This window comes from Boleophthalmus pectinirostris, unplaced genomic scaffold (assembly GCF_026225935.1).
Source record: "Boleophthalmus pectinirostris isolate CB_2022bp ecotype Guang Dong unplaced genomic scaffold, ASM2622593v1 HiC_scaffold_11, whole genome shotgun sequence".
NCBI lineage: Eukaryota > Metazoa > Chordata > Actinopteri > Gobiiformes > Gobiidae > Boleophthalmus > Boleophthalmus pectinirostris.
In genome coordinates, this window is record NW_026570994.1 from 4,245,852 (window position 1) to 4,267,539 (window position 21,688).

General features: G+C 39.9%; 1 protein-coding gene across 1 annotated transcript in view; it reads right to left on the reverse strand.

The window, feature by feature from the left end:
• LOC110170895 (sodium/potassium-transporting ATPase subunit alpha-1) overlaps positions 1 to 21,688 on the reverse strand; it is a 79,664-nt gene that overhangs the window by 44,065 nt on the left and 13,911 nt on the right. Inside the window, exons 2-3 of the mRNA XM_055166684.1 lie at positions 1,819 to 1,935; positions 1,647 to 1,706 (exon numbers count right to left, since the gene is read on the reverse strand). Of these exons, the coding sequence (XP_055022659.1) occupies positions 1,647 to 1,706; positions 1,819 to 1,935 (177 nt within the window). The remainder of the gene's footprint in view (positions 1 to 1,646; positions 1,707 to 1,818; positions 1,936 to 21,688) is intronic.

The window sequence follows — 21,688 nt, forward strand, 5'->3', positions numbered from 1 at the left end:
AACATTGAGGATATGAATATAAAAAGTAGTTATTTAACTTTAATTGGACCAAATAAAAAAATTTTAATAAAAAACCCTACAAACTACATTGAATGAAATAGTGTGTCCAAACTTTTCACTAGTAGCATATAGTATTTGAATTCCTGTATATATTTGCAGTATCAGATTTCAGTCATAAAAGTAGCACATCACTCAATTCCTCTGCTCAGATTCATCGTTTGTGAATGAAGCTCATCTTTTCTCTCACTCCTTCTCTCCTTCTCTCTCTTATCCCATTCACCATCTCCTCAGCCTCTGCTCTCCGTCTCACTTTTGTAATGGCACATCAGTCACATTTCACCTTCATTTGAACGTAATCTCATATTAATACATTTGTCTAACAGAGTTCTCTCATTTGTCATTCACCGTCTCGTCCCTGAAGTGCCAGTTTAAATACGTTTTGTCACTCAGTTAGAGAGAGTGCGAGAGAAGAGATAAATGAACTCGAAAGTACTACACAAAGGAAAGTGAGTGCACAAACATACTTCTAGTTATAGTACAGATAGTAGCAGAAATGCTGCGGAATAGTACTAGTTGTAGTGGTAGTGGTAGTAGTAGCAGTAGTGGTGGTAACAGTGGTGGAAGTGGAAGTAGTAGTGGAAGTAGCAGTAGCAGCAGCGGCGGCCGCAGCAGCAACAATGGTGGTAGTAACAGTAGCAATAGTGGTAATAGTAGTAGAAGTGATAATGTTAGTAGTAGTAGTAATGGCGCTAGTAGTAATGGTACTAGTAGTGGTAGCAGTAGTAGTGATGGTAGTAATGGTACTAGTACTAGTTGTAGCAGTAGTAATGGTGGTAATGGTGGTAGTAGTAGTAGTAGTTGTTGTAATGGTAATAGTAGTGGTAGTAGTAGTAGTTGTTGTAATGGTAATAGTAGTGGTAGTAGTAGTAGTTGTTGTAATGGTAATAGTAGTAGTAGTAGTAATGGTAATAGTAGTAGTAGTAGTAGTAGTAGTAGTTGTTGTAATGGTAATAGTAGTGGTAGTAGTAGTAGTTGTTGTAATGGTAATAGTAGTGGTAGTAGTAGTAGTTGTTGTAATGGTAATAGTAGTGGTAGTAGTAGTAGTTGTTGTAATGGTAATAGTAGTAGTAGTAGTAATAGTAGTAGTAGTAGTAGTAATAGTACTAGTAATGGTTGTAGTAGTAGTAGTGGTGGTGGTAGTAGTAATGGTACTAGTGCTAGTAGTAGTAGTAATGGTGGTAGTTGTAGCAGTAGTAGTAGTGATAATGTTAGTAGTAGTAGTAGTAGTAGTGGTAATGGTGGTAGTAATAGCAGTGATGGCAGTATTAGTAGAAATACAAATAATAGTAATAGTAGTGGAAGTAGTAATTTTTTGGTTTATTTTTATTTTTTTGGCAAATGTCACCGACACTTTTGGGCTGATATAAACTAAACTAAATAGACTGAAGGCCGATAACCGATTCACTAAGAAGTGTTAATATCGGCCCGAATATGTCAGTCAACCGATATATCAGTCCATTCCAGGTTGTAGTGGTAGTACTACAGTGACAACAGCTTTGGTTATTGACAGTGAAGTAGTAACAGTACTAGTCAAGTCCCATTATTTCCCCCACTGCACACAGATACAGATTAAACTCATGACTTACATTGGTGAGGTCTGTGCCATATTTGCGGTTGAGTTCATCCAGGGTCAGCTTGTGGTCATCCTGAAGGACACAAGAGAAGAACAATGTTACTGACAGTTCACTGGACCGTGTAGAGACCTTTGCTTCTCCATAGACGGGCTGAAGAACCGAGCAGATCTCCTCAAACACTCACCATGTCCACTTCCTTCTTCAGTTCATCCATGTCCTTCTCCTTCTTCTTGGCCTTCCCCTTCTTGCCCTTGCCCCCCTGCTCCGAGGTGGCCGCCAGCTCATACTGCTCACGTCCTTCCTGGAATGCAAAGAAATAAAAAAAAAAACATTATTAAAAAGGTTCAGTAATGTGGTAATAAAAGAATTCCACATGGAGCATCAAAAGGAAAAAATATCAAACTTCAGCCGCAAGAAAAGCGCAGACATACAGTATTTCTTATCTGCAAATTCACAAAGCGCTTCTCTCTGTTCTTTTTTAAATACAAACTCCATAGTTCTGCTTAAAAAGAGATAGTAGAAGCCCACGCATATCCGCCAGCGTCGCCATGTTTGCTTTGGTTGGCGTTTTCAGTTTTAAATAGCAAACAGAACTGCAGCATCTGTTGTAAAAGATAATATCCAAAATGACTTCTTGTTGAAAACGCTGATGTGATTCTGTGTTTAAGGTTGGATTTCATTCTGAGAAGCAGTAGAGGGGGAAGATTTATAGACTTAAAAAGAAGCAGGTAAGGATATATCTGGATTTCTACCTTTGACGTCACAATCTGGGGAAAATTTTGCAACCTCAGAGCAGGATTAATGAAACAAGGATGAAGCTAAAACACAACTTCAGGGAGGTTTTGAAGTTATAAAAGCTAAAAAAACAAAAATATATGTCTAATTTAACACTACATTTACACAAACAAATCTGCGTATCACCATATCGGAAACGAACTGCGTCCACACATATCATTTCTGCGTCCGCAAGTCTTCTCTATCCACACAGCTTTCCACATATTTGTTTACATTTTACAGAAACGAAACTTAAAAACACATGGCTAATTTGCATAAAATAAACACTCAAAAAACAGTTCGCTTTTGTGCGCTGATGCGGTTCAGCTTCTGTCGGACTAAAGGACACGACTCAGTGGAATATGAGTGTTCTTTCTGTGACAGAGGGGTGTTCTGCTGATGGTGAGTCTGTTCTGTGCTTCTATCACGTTGGAGATAGTTCATGTTAAACTTTTCAGAGATTATACGTCACAAACAGATCACATATATATGAACGGACATATATTCTAGCTTCTTAGTGTTTTGGCGGGGAATTACTTCGCTACGCATAGCCCTACATCAGCATATCAGCGTTTTCAGGAGTCCACACAGTGCCGGATCAGATCCATACTCAAATGAATTCGTGGGCGGCACCAGATCGATCCATCTCTGGAGCAGTTTTTCATCAGATTAGTGTGGACAAACACTGCATCCACAACGAAAACGACTCGAACACGTACTAGTGTGGACGGGGCCTAAGTCTCACGTTTGTTAGTCTAGTAGTGAAGACGACTTGAAACTTTGAACAATGAAATGATGAGAATATGTGAGGTGAAGGTTAATGGCAGGGATGCACCGATGCAGCTTCTTCAGCTCAGATACCGATATCGGTCTGAAGTAAATGCCGATACATCAAGCCAATTATTAACCAATACCAGTGTAGGGACAGAAAATGGTCTTTCCCCCTCAAAAACCGTTGGACTATTAGGCGCATCAAGCAAAACAAACGGAGGACACTTGAGACTTCAGATGTTTTTATTTCCTACAAGTAAGAACTTAAATATACATTGAGTAATAATGTGTTTAATGCAGTTTTGCACACATTTGTTTACATTTTACAGAAACTAAACTTAAAACCACATGGCTCATTTGCATAAACTATAAGCGATGATAAAAACTGCTCGTTCTTTGAGATTTTTAAGCGTCATGTACCACATAAAATCTGTTCGAGGTCAGTAAAAGCACAACCAGAATTAGTCTCAGTCCTGCTCCTGGTCCCGATCTGGTCCCAGTCTCAGTCCCAGTCTGGTCCCGGTCTGGTCCCGATCCTCATCACCCTACAGTCTACGCGAACCTCCGGGCCTGTTCCGGCACCCAGTCCTGGCTCAGTCCGGTATCGCAGTTTAAGTCACAGAAACGAAAAACTGCCGTCATTATTTGGAGACAAATAATGAAGAAAATTATTGTTTATTAATTTTCTTATTTTTGGTTTTATTTTGAGAAACAAATGAACAAATGACACACAGATTCTCCAGGTATGTTTTCGATGAGGAAACAACATTATAACAACATAGATCAGAAAATAGCGTAAAACGAGCTCTTGAAGCACCATTAGTCAACGCTGATACTACATTTGAGGTCTTCTAAACAAGCTCTCCCGCTGCTCCATTCAAAAGCCCGTCCCAGCTGCCTGTCCCTATTCTGCGTCCATAAAAGACTATGATGTAACCACTTTCATCCACATATCCTAGCTTAGCCCCCTCTGATGGGAGCACGGCAGCGCGCTTTGATAACATTACTTCTATTACGGCGGATTTAGGAGCACTTTGGACCGACACAATGGACGTGGGGGTTCAAACAAATGAAGGAAAAATAAAAAAAGATCAGATAATGTAAAATAATGCATCCGCACAAAAGCTGCATGCGGGGAGTTGTATGAGATCGGCAAAATAACAAACTGAAACAAAGAAAATATAAACTTTGGGTAATATCTGGAATGTACAAAAAGGAAGAGCTAATGCAAAAAAAATAAAAATAAAAATCATCCCTGTAAATTAAAAGGCCCTATACCTCAGTTTTTGCCCATGTATTTGAGTAAAATGAGTCAGATAAGCAGCTCTTAAGGTTAAAAGTAGTCAGATGTGTAGTGTCTTCTTTTAATTATAAAAGGGTTTTATTGTAAGTGCACATTAGCATGCTATTTGGAATGTACTGTATACTGCAAAAACCCTATAGTTGTATATTAAAAGGTCCTATAACCTGATTTTTTAACCCTTGTACTTGAGTAAAATGTGTCTTGCCCAAATACAGATATTACATTGAATTAGCAGCTCTTGTGTTGTATTGTCCACTAATAAGGAAGTAGACATTAGCATGCTAGTTGTTCTTATAATATAATAATTATATGGCAGGCAATCTGCACATCAGCACCTCTAACTAAACCACACACCACTATTATACTAGGTAATGTGGGTGAAGTGTCTTGCCTAAGACAGGACTTGGTCCAAGCAGGAATCAGTTCTCAGACTTTTGGTTTGGTGGACCACAACGCCAACCACTGAGCCATTGCCGCCCTCTTGTTAGCTTTTTAATGTTGTCAAAACTCCACTCTGGTGTCTGAAAGTTGTGAAAAGCGCTTATAAATCATCTTGGTGACTAGCGTTTTTTTCAGACTATTAGTCGCTATTTTCACACAGAGTCTGACGACAGTGACACAAAATAGGAAGTGCCACTCTGTTTACCTCCAGAGGTCGCAGAGTTGCTCAGAAGTGACACCGAGGATGAAGAATTGAATGGATTTAGTGATTTGGAGTGAGATGGAGAGTTTGTTAAACTTGTTCTGTTCTGTTGTTTATGTTATATTTTATCTGAAGAACTGTTCATATGTGACGTTAACAGTCTGTTCTTCTCTCTTCTATTGTTATTACTAAAACTTTACTTTCAACAGGACATGTCGGTTCCTGGTCTCTGTTTTTACTAAATAAATTTCCCCCAAAAAGTGCGACTTATAGTCCAGGGCCACCTATGTATGTTTTATTTTCTTCATTACACATGTTTTGGCTGGTGTGACTTATAGTTAGAAAAATACAATAATTACAATGCTCTGAATGCATAAGGTAAGTTAGGAATAACTTTGTTTTTAACAGTTTGCAGAGGTCCAAACATTTTAGAGTAAAAATCAGGTACAACTTTTTGATCATGATGTATAAAGGAAATGTTTTGCTATCCTTATTTATTTTTTAGTTTAGGCTGCCACATTATTTTTATTTCTTTACTTAAAAAGGTGCACTGTGTAAATTTTCGGTTTTGGTTTCTGTGGATGTCATTAAACAGCTCTAGCTTATATTTATTCAGTTACAGGTGGTTTTATTAGTGTAAAAATATCTAGAAAAGCAGGCCTTCTGAGTGTGAGTGGGGTCGCCTCTCCACAGATCTGACCTGTAACTTGGTCCGGTTTGGTCTCCATTAAGACACAAAGGTTTAATACCATACTGTGAAACATTCCAGACAAACTGAAAAGCATTTGACGGACCCTCTGCCAGAAAAGTTACACAATGCACATACGCTTTGACACGTCATTTTAAATTACCCACATTAAAATAACCTTAAAAAAAACCTTCGACAGAGAAAATTCCACATCCGTTTTTGTGCGTACAGTTTTCCACGAGCAGATTACCATGTGTTATCAGCCAATACCATCTGTGTCCTCTGAACTCCACAGGGATCGCTGTATTTTTAGTTTTGCTCACACAAAACTTCCTGTCCCAAACCTTTTCCATCTGCTGTAGGGTCCACATCAAAGTTCACGAGTCCGGTTCATCGCAAGACACCCAAAATTCAACGTTTGCTCTGGAAAAATAACGATTCGTCTCGGGCTTAAAAGAACAATATTAAAACCGAGAAATGTTTGTTGATTTTGGATTTGCGACTCCAACTGTGAGACGACGATCTACAGCCAATATCTGTGTAAGCACTATGAAAATGTTTAGCCAGGCAGCTCCAAATGCTGTACATCTTGTGAAAAAGAACATGCCGAAATTTACAGAAGACATATTCCCTCTTCTCCGGTCTTGATGCCAAATCAATTTCCCATATCCAACTGGTTCGGAACACAGCGGCTCGGCTCCTTACTGGTTTTAACCGTGTGTTTTAGAATTGATTTTAAGATTTGACTGATCACTTTTAAAGATCGTTCAGGTCTTGCAAGCCTCCCACAACTGCAGGTCCCGGTCAGCTTTTCTGAAGTCTAGGCTCCGGACTAAACGTGATCGAGCGTTTGCAGTCTCGACTTTGGAACGATTTGCCTGAGGAGATAAGACTCGCATCACTATCATCTTTTAAATCACTTCTTGAAGCAAATTTTTATCGGTTGGCCTTCCTTTAACTGGTTTTAGCTTGATTTTATTCCTATTTCATTAGTTTATTTATTATATTTTATTGAATCGTTTGCGTCATTGTCTGTTTTTGTACACTGAAAAAAAAAAACTGACTTAAATTAAGATCATTTTGTTTTATTTGAGTAGATTCAACTTGACAAGTAAAATGATCCACTAATGGTCTCTCTTAATTTAAGCAACATTCGATTTTGTTTCTTATTTTAATAGCAGAAAGTTGTTGTTTTTCTTATTTTAAGTGTAGCAAGATGTATTTTCATATTTTAAGTACTAAAAGTCTTGTTCCTTTGGCAGATAATTTTTAGCCAGTGCCTCTGCTCAATTTCATCTCTCTCCAGCGACTAAGTCAGGAATCAGAATACACTTGACGATTCACAAAAACTGCGAAAGTGCGAGTTCGGGCACCAGCCAATCAGCGAAGAACCATACATTCAGTGTTGGCAACGATTCCCGAGATCAAGGATTTAAAGTCGGCCCAAAAGAGAACGTTTAGTGAATTTTATCAAGGGGAAACGGGATATGGGAAAAGCAAATAGCAGCGATTGGTTAAATAAAAAAAGTACCCGCCTACCATTGAGCGAATGAATTCTAACGCTGAGAGGTCAGACGGTTTCAACGAAGTGAAACCAGCTGATGAATCAGGCTAGAAAATGTGTGCGTTTGATACGAACTTGCACAAGAAGTGAATTAACAAAGACTTTTAGTGTCACAGCCGCGATTTAGCCTTTATTTTTCATTGAACCATATTGGATTTGATATTGATTTGAAATGTATTGTATTAAGAAAATAAAATCTGAGAAATTTGGAAATAAGTACAGAGCAGAAGGTGTGTGCGGTGGAGGTGAAAACGTCTCGAGTACAGGAGGATAAAGATGACTCAAACATGCAGGAATCAATCCAAATACAACTTCATACACTCCACCATCTGCTTGTCTTCATGTCCCACAGTATGGCATTTTACTAAATCTCCATGGAGACAAGCAAGTAACAGCACCAGGTCATATTTAGGCTGAGTCCTTCTCTCAAAAAAAAACACACTTTATTCCATGTTCCAGGTATGTTTTTGAGATGATAACAACATTTTAATACGACTAAAAGCTCACAAGAGTCAATTTTGTGTAATATAGGAGCTTTAATCTGAAAAAAATGTGGCGACTTTGTACTTTGGACATAACTCACAGTTCTGTTATGTGTGTCCTTAGGTCCTTAAAAAGAGTTTTAGGAGAAGTGACACTTGAAGCCTTTATTTGTGGCTCCCTCGACTTGGTGTTTCCTATCGTCCCATCAGCCTGTCTCCTCCTCTCCTCCTCCAGACCTCAGCTCTTATCAGGAGGGAACCCAGACGACAGGCTCACAAAAGGACTCAGGAGAGACGAAGAGGAGAGGGGATGAGGAGAGGGGACAAGGGATCAAGGAGAGGGGATGAGGAGCTGAGGAGAGGAGACAAGGGGTTGAGGAGAGGAGATGAGGGGCCAAGGAGAGGAGACGAGGGGGCTGAGGAGAGGTGCGGGGGAGTGAGATGAAGTGACAGGGGCTGGGGGCGTCAGGTGAAGTGGCAGGGGTAGGAGATGGGATGAGGAGAGGGGCAGGATGAGACAGGTGAAGTGACAGGGGTAGGACAGGGTAGAGGACATGAAGTGAAGTTCCAAGCTGTACCTGGAACTTCACTTCATGTCAGGTGAAGGGTCAGGGCATGTGACAGGCGAAGTGCAGGACATGTGACGGGTGAAGTGTCAGGGGAAGTGGCTGGTGAAGAGTCAAGGCATGTGGCAGGTGAAGTGTCGAGGCATGTGACAGGTGAAGAGCAGGGGTATGTGACAGGTGAAGTGACATGGCACAACAGGTGAAGTGACAAGGCATGACAGGTGAATTGACAGGGTATGTCAGATAAAGTGACAGGAAAAGGGGGCTCAGATGAAGTGACAGGTGAAGGGGTGATGTGTCGGGGCATGTGATGGGTAAAGCGTCAGGGTAGGTGACGGGTGAAGCGTCAGGGTAGGTGACGGGTGAAGCGTCAGGGTAGGTGTCAGGGCAGGTGACAGGTGAAGCGTCAGGGTAGGTGACAGGTGAAGCGTCAGGGTAGGTGACAGGTGAAGCGTCAGGGTAGGTGACAGGTGAAGCGTCAGGGTAGGTGACAGGTGAAGCGTCAGGGTAGGTGACAGGTGAAGCGTCAGGGTAGGTGACAGGTGAAGCGTCAGGGTAGGTGACAGGTGAAGCGTCAGGGTAGGTGACAGGTGAAGCGTCAGGGTAGGTGTCAGGTGAAGGTCAGGGTAGTGTCAGGTGAAGGTCAAGGTCAGGTGAAGGGTCAGGGTAGGTGACGGGTGAAGCGTCAGGGTAGGTGACAGGTGAAGCGTCAGGGTAGGTGACGGGTGAAGCGTCAGGGTAGGGTGACAGGTGAAGCGTCAGGGTAGGTGACAGGTGAAGTGTCAGGGTAGGTGTCAGGGCAGGTGACAGGTGAAGCGTCAGGGTAGGTGTCAGGGCAGGTTACAGGTGAAGCGTCAGGGTAGGTGACAGGTGAAGCGTCAGGGTAGGTGACAGGTGAAGCGTCAGGGTAGGTGACAGGTGAAGCGTCAGGGTAGGTGACAGGTGAAGCGTCAGGGTAGGTGACAGGTGAAGCGTCAGGGTAGGTGACAGGTGACAGGTCAGGGTAGGTGAAGGTGTCAGGGTAGGTGTCAGGTGAAGCGTCAGGGTAGGTGACAGGTGAAGCGTCAGGGTAGGTGACAGGTGAAGCGTCAGGGTAGGTGACGGGTGAAGCATCAGGGTAGGTGACAGGTGAAGTGTCAGGGTAGGTGTCAGGGCAGGTGACAGGTGAAGCGTCAGGGTAGGAGACAGGTGAAGTGACATGACACATGACAGGTGAAGTGACATGGCACGACAGGTGAAGTGACATGGCACATGACAGGTGAAGTGACATGGCACGACAGGTGAAGTGACAGGTAAAATGACAGGGCATGACAGGTGAAGTAATGGGTAAAGTGACAGGGCGTGACAGGTAAAATGACAGGGTGTGACGGGTGCAATGACAGGTTAAGTAATAGGGCGTGTCAGATAAAGCGACAGGGAAAGGGGGCTCATATGACGTGACAGGGCCAGAAGAGGAGCAGAAAGAATCAGGTGAAGTGACAGGGACAGGGTGCGTCAGATGAAGGGGACAGGAGAAGGGCAGGGCCTGACAGGTGCAGTGACAGGGACAGGAGAGACCCACGGTGGGAAACAGCCCCGACACAAACCCCCCGTCCTTTTGAAACTTTAGAGAATCTTAAGTCATTTACATTCCTTCCATAACGTGACACACAGGCTCAGGTTTCTAAAGATCCAATCAGAAAATGGAGTGAACATTTCAAAGAGACTAAGAAACATGTTCACAAAGGCTCAAAGATCTCACACTGGGCCAGGGGTTAGAAAAACACGCACCTTTGTGTTTTTACTTAGATCATTTCACTTCTGTGCCCTGAACCGCCTTCCACTTGGATCTCGGCCAAGAGCCTCTTTATTGTGCAATGACAGATTACTCCTGTCCATCTGCTCCTTTCCATTCATCACTTTTTTTTTTTTAATAATGTCACGTCTAAGGTTGTACAAAGTATGGAAAAAAACAGATACGAAATTATACTAAAACTAATATCGAAAGTGGGAATTTAAGCAAGTATCCATAGGGGAAAATTTGATTGACAGGATGAAATTTGAGCTTTCCTGAACAGTTTTAGGGTCATTTTGAGCTTTATCAGAACTAGTATAAAACCTATTATTTTGTATATAAAAAGTACATTCCATTACTAAAAAGCAGCATATTTTATAGGAATGCAACAATAACCAAAATATTGTGATATCGTATCGTCAAAAGTCTCACAGTGTGGGTGTGGGGTGTCATAATATATCGAATTACAATTTCTTTGTTTAAATGCATTGTTTTATAGTAATAAAAGCTAATCGGGAACTACATATCCCATGATTCATTTCAGTACAAACAACATGAAGAAATAAGTGTTTTTCTTGAATTCTTGGGATTATGACAAATAATTCACACCAGATTCTTGTCAAGGTATTTTAAAAGCAAAAATAAAGTGTCCTATCTACAATTATATCAGCCTTTCCAAAATATCTCAATAAATATCGTACAGTGACATTTGGATATCGTTACATCCCTAATATTTTATCTTCATTGTAGTATTGTAATCGGTATCGAGTATAAATTCAAGTTTGAACTCAATAAAAATGTTAGAATGTATCCATAAACTAATATTTAATCTGCATTATGATACCATTTCAATAAAAAAAAACCTATGTTAGCATTTTACCTAAGCAGTAATTTTTAGCTTTAAAAAAAAAAAAAAAAAAAAATCTACTTTTTAATGAAAATATAATAAATTTTTGTCTATATCACCTGTACAACTTCCATCATATCATCTTTGCACTGTTTCCATTATGACTTCTTGTAATACTTTATTTCTACATTTTACTTTTATATAATCACGCCTTATTTGACACCAGTCTCTAGCTATTTTTGCTACTTTTTTTTTTTTTATTATTATTACCATTTCTCTTTTGTTATTATATTATATTGTGATGTGTGAGCTACTGTGTCCAAGTTATTTCCCTTGTGGATCAATAAAGTATTTCCTGCTTGAGGCTTGAGGTGTCCAAAAGCAGTTGTTATTATTATTTTTTATGTAACTTTTTTTCAATATAACTGGTTAATTAAAACTCAGTAACTCATGTTTTGGTGCTAACGTTGCTAAATAACCACAACAGGATAATTCAATAGGAGATATCGACGCTAGCTAGCAGGTTGGTAATGGAGACGCTGTAACCTGAGCTAGCTAGCGATTGATGGCGGTTAAGATCAGTCTGTAATTCAACGGTGATCAGGACTGGAGGTGTTGGCGCGTTCTCTGGACACGAGGAGTCACCCAAAGGCCGACTGACCGCTAAATTGCAAAGTTTAGGAGCGGCACAGAGGGTGTTCATCATTCTGATATACAATTTAATCTTAGTTCCAAAAAAAGTTGAGGTACTACAGTTACTTTTTTTTTTTTTTTTGCTTGGTTGTTGCTGAGAGAGCATTCTAGAAAGTTAATTCATTATCTACAGTTTTTACTTTACTTACTACAGTTTTTACTTTACTTTACTTTACTTACTACAGTTTCTACTTTACTTACTACAGTTTTTACATACTCAGTTTTTACTTTTACTAGTTTTTACTTTACTTACTCAGTTTGTTATTTACACAGTTTTTACTTGCAGTTTTTATTTACTTACTACAGTTTTTACTTTACTTACTACAGTTTTTCCTTTACTCAGTTTTTATTTTACTTACTACAGTTTTTACTTTACTTACTCAGTTTTTATTTATGCAGTATTTACTTGCACAGTTTTTACTTTACTTACTACAGTTTTTATTTACGCAGTAATTACTTGCACAGTTTTTACTTTACTTACTGCAGTTTTTTACTTGCGCACTAGTTTTCAATGGGATTTATGAACATTCTCATTCTTATCTGGACTCTAGATGATGATTACAAACCAGCAGGGAAGTCAACGGGAGGGGATAAAAAGGTCTGTTATCCTGGGACCCAGGGTCTTAGGGGCTCAGAATTGGAATCTCTAACAATTACTTAATATTAGAAGAGGCCCATGTGAGTCTTCTTGAACCGGGCCCAAAATTTCTGTTGATGGCTCAGCAAACAAGGGATCTTTCAAGTACTGGTACTTTAAAAAGTAAGGTAGACCTACACAGCCCTGGTCTTATGCTGGATCACCTTTAGGTTTAGTGGATGAGGAAGTTTAAGAGAGAAAAAACAAAAAAAACAAACAAAACACTTACATAAATTATTTGTGAAGAATAGACTGAATGGAAATTACTTAATTTTGCTTCTAAAATGGTCATTATTTTGCAGCAGTTTATTCAATTAAATTGTTACATTGTGATCAAGGTTTGTTAGAGCAAATATAGGGTGACCGGGTATTCAGAATTCAAAACTGGGACAGACCCGAATAGGGATGTTTGGTAGAAATAAAACTGAAAATACAGTTAACTTTGTGCATTCTGGTATTAGTCGTAATCTGAGGAATTTCTGTTGCTGCATTTTTCAGTTTATGGTCATTAGCACACACGGACTTCTGTATTTTGGGTAAACAAATGACAATTTATGCTCCTCTTTTACTGTTGGCGGTGATCAGATTAGTCAAAAATTGTCCCGTTTTAGTCCTGGTTTAGTCTTAGTTTAGTCCTGGTTTTGATCAAACTGGCCAAAAATAGTGACACCTGGGACATTTCTTGTATAAAACTGGGACAAATCAGTGGTTTTGTATAAATCTGTTGGGACAGGGGACACAGGACTCAAAACTGGGACTGTCCCGGGTAAACAGAAACGTCACCTACACAAATATCAGGCTCTAGGCTCCGTGTGACTACATGCTAGTGGACACCTGGCTTTAGATCTGTCCTTCTGATATAAACTGTACTTAGTCCATGGCCACAGTCTCCATTTTAACCTTTGTCCTAATTTAGACCAGACTGAGACTAGAGTCGTAGTTTAGTCCTGGTGTGGTCTTTCTTTACATTGGCCTTTGTTCTGGTCGGGTTCTCGGTACCACACGTGCCAGGGCGTCCGTGGAGCTCGGACACACAGCCCCGCTCACATTCCAGCTCATGGAAATATGCTAACGTCCTGCACGGGCTGCTCTTTCCCAGGCGGACATGTTGTTATTGTGGCCGGGCCCCCTGGACGGATAAGCTGGGAAAACACGGGGCCCAGTTCTGGAGCGCTGTGAACACATCTGAGCCCGCGGACCCCCGAGGGCCCCATCTGCCTTTAGGTTACACTGACACACAGGGGGCCGGGGAGAGTTACAAGCTCTTGAATGCACACACTGAAAACGTGGGCTTCCATTCAACTCAAACATTCACTTACTACTAGTTGTAAAAAAATAAAAATAAAAAAAATCGAAAATCGGATATGATCTATATCAAAACTAGAATCAAATTTGAGGAAGTATCAATACTAAAAAGTACACAACAACATTCACAGGACAGAAATTAACCTTTCCTGAATAGGTTTAAAATGATCTTGAACAAGTATAAGAGCACATAGATCCTGGGAAGAGCTAGTATCCTCTATGTTTCTCATTAGCCCGAAAAACTGGCAAATTATAAATAATCAAAAGGGTGTCAGCTGATACTCATCCATAACCACATTTAGGTCAAATCCTCATGTAAGAGCACCTACACACCACTAGTTTGAATATTTGGTCCGCACCAGTTAATAAAATTGTTCTTCTGTAGCATATATACTCCAGTGTGGTCCTTTCACATCTGCAAACCAACCAAAATTGGTCCAGTTGACATGTATCCAAGCTCTTGCACACATCGAGCGTGACTGCACATGGCTCCGGGACGCTGAAGCTCTCCCGCACACCAGATCTCTCGGAAGCAAGGCTGAGTTGCACCGTCTTGCCCAGTGACCTTGCCAAGGAGCCCTTTTGCGGGGTATCAACGGAGCTGGCCGGTCCCTATCCTCCTCGAACCCTGCCTAAGAGTTTGGACTTGCAAACCTACAGACCGCCAGCTGCAGGGAAGGTGTCTGGACCCAACCTTGGCCCCGTCACACCTCTTAACCGGGCGTGCAATGAAATAATTAGTATCCCCTGCCAGGATTTGGAATAGTTGGTTTGGACCTACTGTCTATTATATATGGTTTAAACCAGAGTTGGCGTTCTCACCAGAGTTTGGCATTTGGTGCGGAGTCAAGCGGACCAAGACCACTTTTTTGAGGTCCCTTGATTTAGTGTAAATCCGAGTGAGACTGATGCTTTCACACCAACGAAAAGGAACTAAGAGCTTCTGGTTCGAATGAAACATTTGGTGTGAACCACCCGCTGCCGGTGTGAAAGAACCCTAAAGTCATTTTTGAGTGTGTAAATCATTAGGTGTTTCATTTTAGATCATGTAAAAGTGGCAACTGAGCAGCTTTCATTTGAGATTTCTGAACTTCTGGTGAACATAGTGACCAGTAAAACGCCTCTTTTACATGTGACTGGTGAGGAGACAGATAAAACACATAGATATCACGAAATAAACATACTTAGATGAACAGTGAAGCCAGTCCCCATATTAGTCTGTGGAGGAGCATTTAAATTGGTGTAATTCCAGGTAACAACAGCTAACATTTTTTGGGGTTTTCTTTGCCACAATTCTATCTCAAGTCTTGCACCCAGAAATGATGTCACATTTAACTCCATAGTGCCTTGATATATTCCTAATTTTTGTTTATCACTCGTTTCCATGGGTATGTCATTGTTCTGCCTGGAATGTTCCACAGTATAATATTAAACAGCTCTAGTTTACATTTACTCAATTACAGGTGGTTTTATAGCTCAAAAATACCCAGAAAAAGCAAAAACATCACAATAGAGAGGAGCGTTTGATGGACCCTCCACCGGAAAAGTAAAACAATGCCCCTTTGAGTCTCATTTATGCTTCAGTTTCGTACATAAACAGATCAGAGCTCTGGTGATTGTTTAAGAATTGACCAAAAAAGATTAAATGGAGCAACAAATACACAAAAACTGAGAAAGCCACAGCAATTTTGAGATCACATTTGCAGGATAAGAGCAAGAAAACTAGCTGAGAAAAACATTTAAATGGTTTTGCATCTTGTTCTAGTCTAGAGTCTTGTTTATTGTTCACTATCAAACTGTCTAGAATGAACCTTGGATTCTTGGTTACACAATGAACGTAGCTAATGTTAGTTCTAAACAAAATTCTGCACTAAATGTTCATAGTGCCCGGTTGGATGTTAAACCAGCTCTTACTTCAAGCACCCTCCAGTGAAAACAACAATGCTGGACCTGATTGAGAAGTGCGCTTGACGACAGTTATAATTCAGTCAATTCGTGGTTCTGTGTTGTTTCTGAGTGGCGTAACACCGCGTGAGGCTGGAGAGAGAGTGGCGAGGCAGTCCAAACCGGCCTGATCCACGTGACGCTATCTGTATGCATGCGCCGTCTGCCGCGGACAAAGTGAGATCATCGTCTGCTCGGTTTCCGTACAGAGCCTGGGTCCATTGTCCAGTGTTCATATCTAGGGTTGTCTAAAGTGTAGAAAATCAGATACTAAAACTAGACTACTAAAAAAGTCACATTCACAGGACAGAAATGAAGCTTTTCTGAATAGTTTTAGAATGATCTTGAGCTGGATCAGAACAAATATAAGAGCACATAGACTAGTATAAACACATGGACTACTATGGAACCTACCTGGACCATTGAGGGATTACAATTATAAGAGCACATGGGAATAGAAAAGAAAGTACCATATTTTTCAGACTATAAGTCACACTTCTGTTCATGGTTTGGGTGTTTCCTGTGACTTAATACTCCGGTGTGACTTATATATTAAAATGTTCACACTGAAGTGTGGAGAGGCTCTAGTCTTGTGTGTCTGGATCTGCTGCTCCTGTTCCTCCTGTACCACTGTCACTTCCCTCTACTAGAAAGAGCCTCTGTCCTGTTTGTATCATGTCAGTCGATCGCAACATTACTTCTGCACCACTGAAAATTTAACATTTAAACAAACTTATAAAGACGACTGAGAAGACTGAACACAAAAACCCACAAAAAGAAAATCACATTTTGCAGATTACAAGCTGCAAGTCATGAAATCTGCAGCCAAAAATGGTAATTGAGCAGCAGAAAGTTTGGAGTGAGCCAGAAACTTGTGACAATTTTCCTGGAAGTCACTGGATGGATGGACAAAGTCTGGACTTCAGTGACACTGAAACCATCCTGTCGGGATTCAGAAAGACACGAATAATTCTAACTGGAACTGATGCAGAGTCTGTGAAGTGGGTGATCTGAACAACTCGGCCTCGACCTCCGGAGGTAAACAGAAGTGACAGAGGATGAAGAATTGAATGGATTTAGTGATTTGGAGTGAGATGGAGAGTTTGTTAAACTTGTTCTGTTCTGTTGTTTATGTTATAGTTTATCTGAAGAACTGTTCATATGTGACGTTAACAGTCTGTTGTTCTCTCTTCTGTCGTTATTACTACAACTTGATTTTCAACAGGAAATGTCGGTTCTTGGTCTCTGATTTCCCCCAAAAAGTGCGACTTACAGTACAGTGCGACTTCTTTCTTCTTTCTTAAAATACGCTACTACGATTTAATGTTGAAAATCACATTCTTTTGTGAAGGTGGTATCAGAATCAGTATTGAGTATCAAGTTTATTCTTTACTATCGAAATGGAGCTTGAAACTTAAAACATTAATTCACATCAGTGGAATGTAGGGCTGCAAGGTTAATTAAAAAAAAAAAAAAAAAAAAAAGACAATCTGAGTGGATGCAATAGGCTCTATTATTCAAATCAGGAAGACTTTTGGAAAGATGCGATGACAATTTCCAGTGGGCTCTGTTCGCGGTAGTAAGTCTGAGAAAATCCAAGAAAAACGAGAACATGGCCCAGTTTTCTTTATCTCCATGTCATTGTAGCGTTCCGATGAGGGTGCCAAATTCAAGAGGATTCCAAACAGCACGTACGCATGGAGTCTTCATTTTACCGCTGATCACATTTTCTTCAGTGGGTTTGATCAGAGTCGGTCGGCGAGCCCAGTGTCGGGAACTACGCCGGACGTGTCATTGCAGGTTTCCAAAAGTCTTCCTGGTTTGTGACGTAAGCGTGAACAGAGCCTATTTGCAAATCGCAAAGTCCCATCATTTCCTCCATGAACAACAACATCTGCATCAAAACTCATCTGTACAAGCATGTTCTGAAATGAGATTCTTGCATTAGTTGTCGGTTCAGATTTCAGTCTTTTTATGAAATGATAAATGACAAATTGAAATGCAATCACAGAAAACACCATTAGATATTTGTCCCTTCAGCGGCTCGCGGAATGGCATCTGGATCGATATAAAACACACAGCCAGAGCTCCACTAAGAAAACTGCCAAAAAAGCACTTTGTAATTCCGTTAAATCAACTTTTCATCTAGCAGAATCAATTGGCCATTAAAACTTTTATTTAAATTTATTTCTCATGTCCTGTTCGACTTTGTGCGCAAAAAAATAAGAATTTCAAGGGAACACAGACACACCTGGAGTCGTGTTTTGTTTCATTCACACGTGTCTGAGTCACCATTTATTATTAGTCTGTCTATGTCTCTAAAGTTCAAAATGCTCTCTTCCACCTTGTGATGTCACGAAACAGTAGTTTTCAAGTTGACATCTTTTTTTTACCTTCAGTTCAGGAGAAATATTTTTGAGTTTAGTTCCATTCACACATGTTTAACACACACACACCCTGCATATTTAGGAGTAATTTTCTCTAACGTGATGTCATGTGGTAATGCAAGAAGTGCTCCACTGTGTTTTTAAACTCAATACAACTTCACTAGAATCATTTGGGGCAACAGCAGCTTAGTCGGTAGAGCGTTTGTCCACTGATCCGAAGGTTGGTGGTTGGTGGTCTCGACGTAAACATCATTGGTTGAGCGGTCAGATTCACTGAATTGCAGGTTGACTGGTGTGATTCCAGCTCCCACAGATGAATGCTGTCGTTGTGTCCTTGGGCAAGACACCTTAATCCACCTTGTCCCCAGTGTCTGTGGGCACTCATGTATGAATGTGCGGGAATGGGTGAGTGGTTTCTTGTTGTAAAGAGCTTTAAATGCCTTGAAGGTGGAAAGGCACCATAGTATAATGTGACCAATTTACCATTTGGATGATTCCAGTCCTGGAATTGCCAATTTCTACTGAACTAAAAGCAAAAAAGTAGTTGTTAACTTGAAAACTACTGCTTCATGACATCACAAAGTGGAAAAGAGCATTTAGATCTTTGCAGATATAGACAGACTGATAATAAAGTGTTACTCAGACATGTGTAAATGAAACAAAACAACTCCAGGTCTGTTGTTGATGACATTATAACATATATAACATGACTTAAAGCTCACAAAAGTCAATTTTGGGACTTTTTTGTTTTTAAGTTGTGTAAGTTTAATCTATATTTATATAAAAACATTGTTTCCTAGTGCTTTTCCTGCATAAATAGTAGTAGTTTTGCATGAACTACTCTTATAATCTAATCTTTGGGTGAGATACATAGACTGATCACAGAACTATAATAAAATCTGGAAGGGCTGTGTGGAGGGTTTGGACCAATCAGAACAAGAGCTTATGTTATTAGGGTCTTTTTTCAAACCAAAAGTTTATTTTCATACCTGAGGAAACAGGGAGGGTGTTCAGTCCACGAAAAAAGAAATATAGAACAGAATGCAAAAAGGAAACGGCGAAGGTGAAACACAACAAAACACAAAGCAGAACAGGAACAACTCAAGTCAGCCATTTTTGACACTGTAAAAAAGAGAAGCACATTCTGGACTGGGATAGAGCAATCATCACTAGGACAGAGGAAAACAAACACCGTCGCTGGATTAAAGAGGCAATCGAAATACGGAAACTATAAACCAGGACAATGGGGCTTTTTTACTCTCACACACCTGGGATACTGTCCTGAGGAAGTGGGACTGCAGATGGCGCTGTCGTCCTGCCTCCACTGGTAGGAAAACAGCACCAAAACCTGTTTAAATCAGCTCAGCAACATAATGTGATCACTCTGAGGAAGAGCACTAGTGAGCAGACGAAACTGTCAGGTATGAAAACAAACTATTAGCCTGAAAAAGAATCTAATAACATAAATTATAGGAAGACCAAGTTAACCTCATTGGGCCAGAGCGAGAGCGGCGAGGATTAACTTCTAGGATTTAAAAAATGAACATAAAAAAAACATTAAAAATTATGTTGTGAAAAAAAAAGAAATCGGACCTTCGTGAAAGTTGTTGGTGCTCTGTCAGCCAAACACGGACTGTCTGAATTCCCAAAATGCATTGCGCTCTATGGGAGAATTCTTTCTGGGCCCAAGCTCCTGGGAGTTGCAGTACCTGGAATGGCCACTAGTCGGTCTCGAGCCAGGACAGAGGGGGAATGCCTTATCCAGCTTTTATTATAGATCCATAGACTTACGTAACAGTTTTAAGAGCTTTTGTTATGCCCCCTTTTGACTCAACCAATCAGGTCTAAAACGGATAATTACAGATTTGATATTCGGAGCAAAGACGAGAAGACTCCAGCATGTGTGTGAACAGAACCACACACATCTTTGTTATTGTATTATGACTCATTGCATTTGCTAATAATGCTATAACGAGCATTTTGGACTTAATTACATTGATTATCCACATAGACTCCACATGACAGCGCAGTAATCCTTTTATTCCATGTCATAAACCAGCGCTGAGCCGCTCCACTATGGGAAATAATCATGACATCATCAAAACTAGAATTACTTCGTGCAATTACAGTTTCAAACAGGAATAGATGTATTAATTAATAAAACTCTAATGGAGGTGAAGATTCAGTCTTATCTCGTCTATATCTAGAGGAGCTTGGGGCTTTTTACTGGAAACGTCTAGAGCCAGTCCTCTGTCAGTGAAAGTATTGTCCTGATCAGTGCTGGAACATAAGTAAAAGTAGTGCAGTTTCATGGTGCACATTTTAGGTATCTGTACTTTACTTAAGTACATTTTAAAGTGGAGACCTTTAACTTTTACTTTACTGTATTTGAGGGCAGGTATCCCCAATTTCTACTCCACTACATTTTTGAAAAGGGCTAGTTTATTTTTTATTTTTTATTCTTTTTTTTTTTTTCATAGTTTGAGCAAACAAAAATATTCAAAAAAGGAAAAACTGCACAAATCAAAATCGGTACATTTGAAGCTTTACTAGATCTCAAATCTCAGCACAAAATACTTATTTAATTACTTTTTACTCTTCATTCTCCTCAAGAGGTACTTTTTTTTTCTTCTACATTTACTTGCAAAAAGTATTTATATTGTGTTTGTAAGTAAGTATAAATATTTTTTTGCTCCTGTATCTCTACTTTTCCCCAAGTAACTTCTTCCACTACTACTCCTGATTAGGGATGTACCAATCCGGTACATGTACTGCAGTATTTGTGTATTTCTAAGTGTACTTATTAAACTAGGATGACCGGACGTCCCCATTTACCCAAGGACAGTCCCCTGTCCCAGCAGATTTATCCAAAACCAGTGATTTGTCCCAGTTTTATACAAGAAATGTCCCTATTTTTGACCAATCTGATCCCTGCCAACAGTAAAGAGAAGCATAAATTGTCACTTATTTGAGTGAAATACAGAAAAGGACACTTAAAAATAACCAAAACACAAAGAAAATGTGACTATGCTGACTCACATGTTAGTCATGAATGGTCTCTACATAACAATGTTCCTAAATTATACACTTGTTTCACAGTTGTATTATTCAACCACCACAAACTGAGAGTGTCCCAATTTTTTTTTTGAAAATCTGGTCATCCTACACGATACTAAAATTAAAAACTGGATTTGGAATAGACTCTAGACTCAATGCTGATTCCAATACCACAACAATGTTAAAAACATGCACTCTTTAGACAGCTGAATGTGATTTTCAGCATTAACTTGTAATACTTTCTTTTATATTTTCAAGTGGTATTATATCTGTGTAATCCCTCTCTTATACTTGTACTTCTGATCCAGCTCAAGATCATTCGAAAACTATTCAGGAAAACTTCATTTCTGTTCTGTGAATGTGACTTTTTAGTATTGATACATGCTCAAATGAGGATCTAATTTAAGGTGACTAGATTTTCAAAATAAAATAAAAACTGGGACACTCTCGGTTTCAGGTGTTTGGTAATAATAAAATTGTGAAACGAGCGCATGATTAAGAAAAACTGTTCCGCACTTGGACCATTCAGGACTAACATGTGAGTCAGTATAGTCACATTTCAAGGCTCTTTCTCACTGACAAAATTTCAAAGCTTTTCCATGACTTTTTCATGACCTAA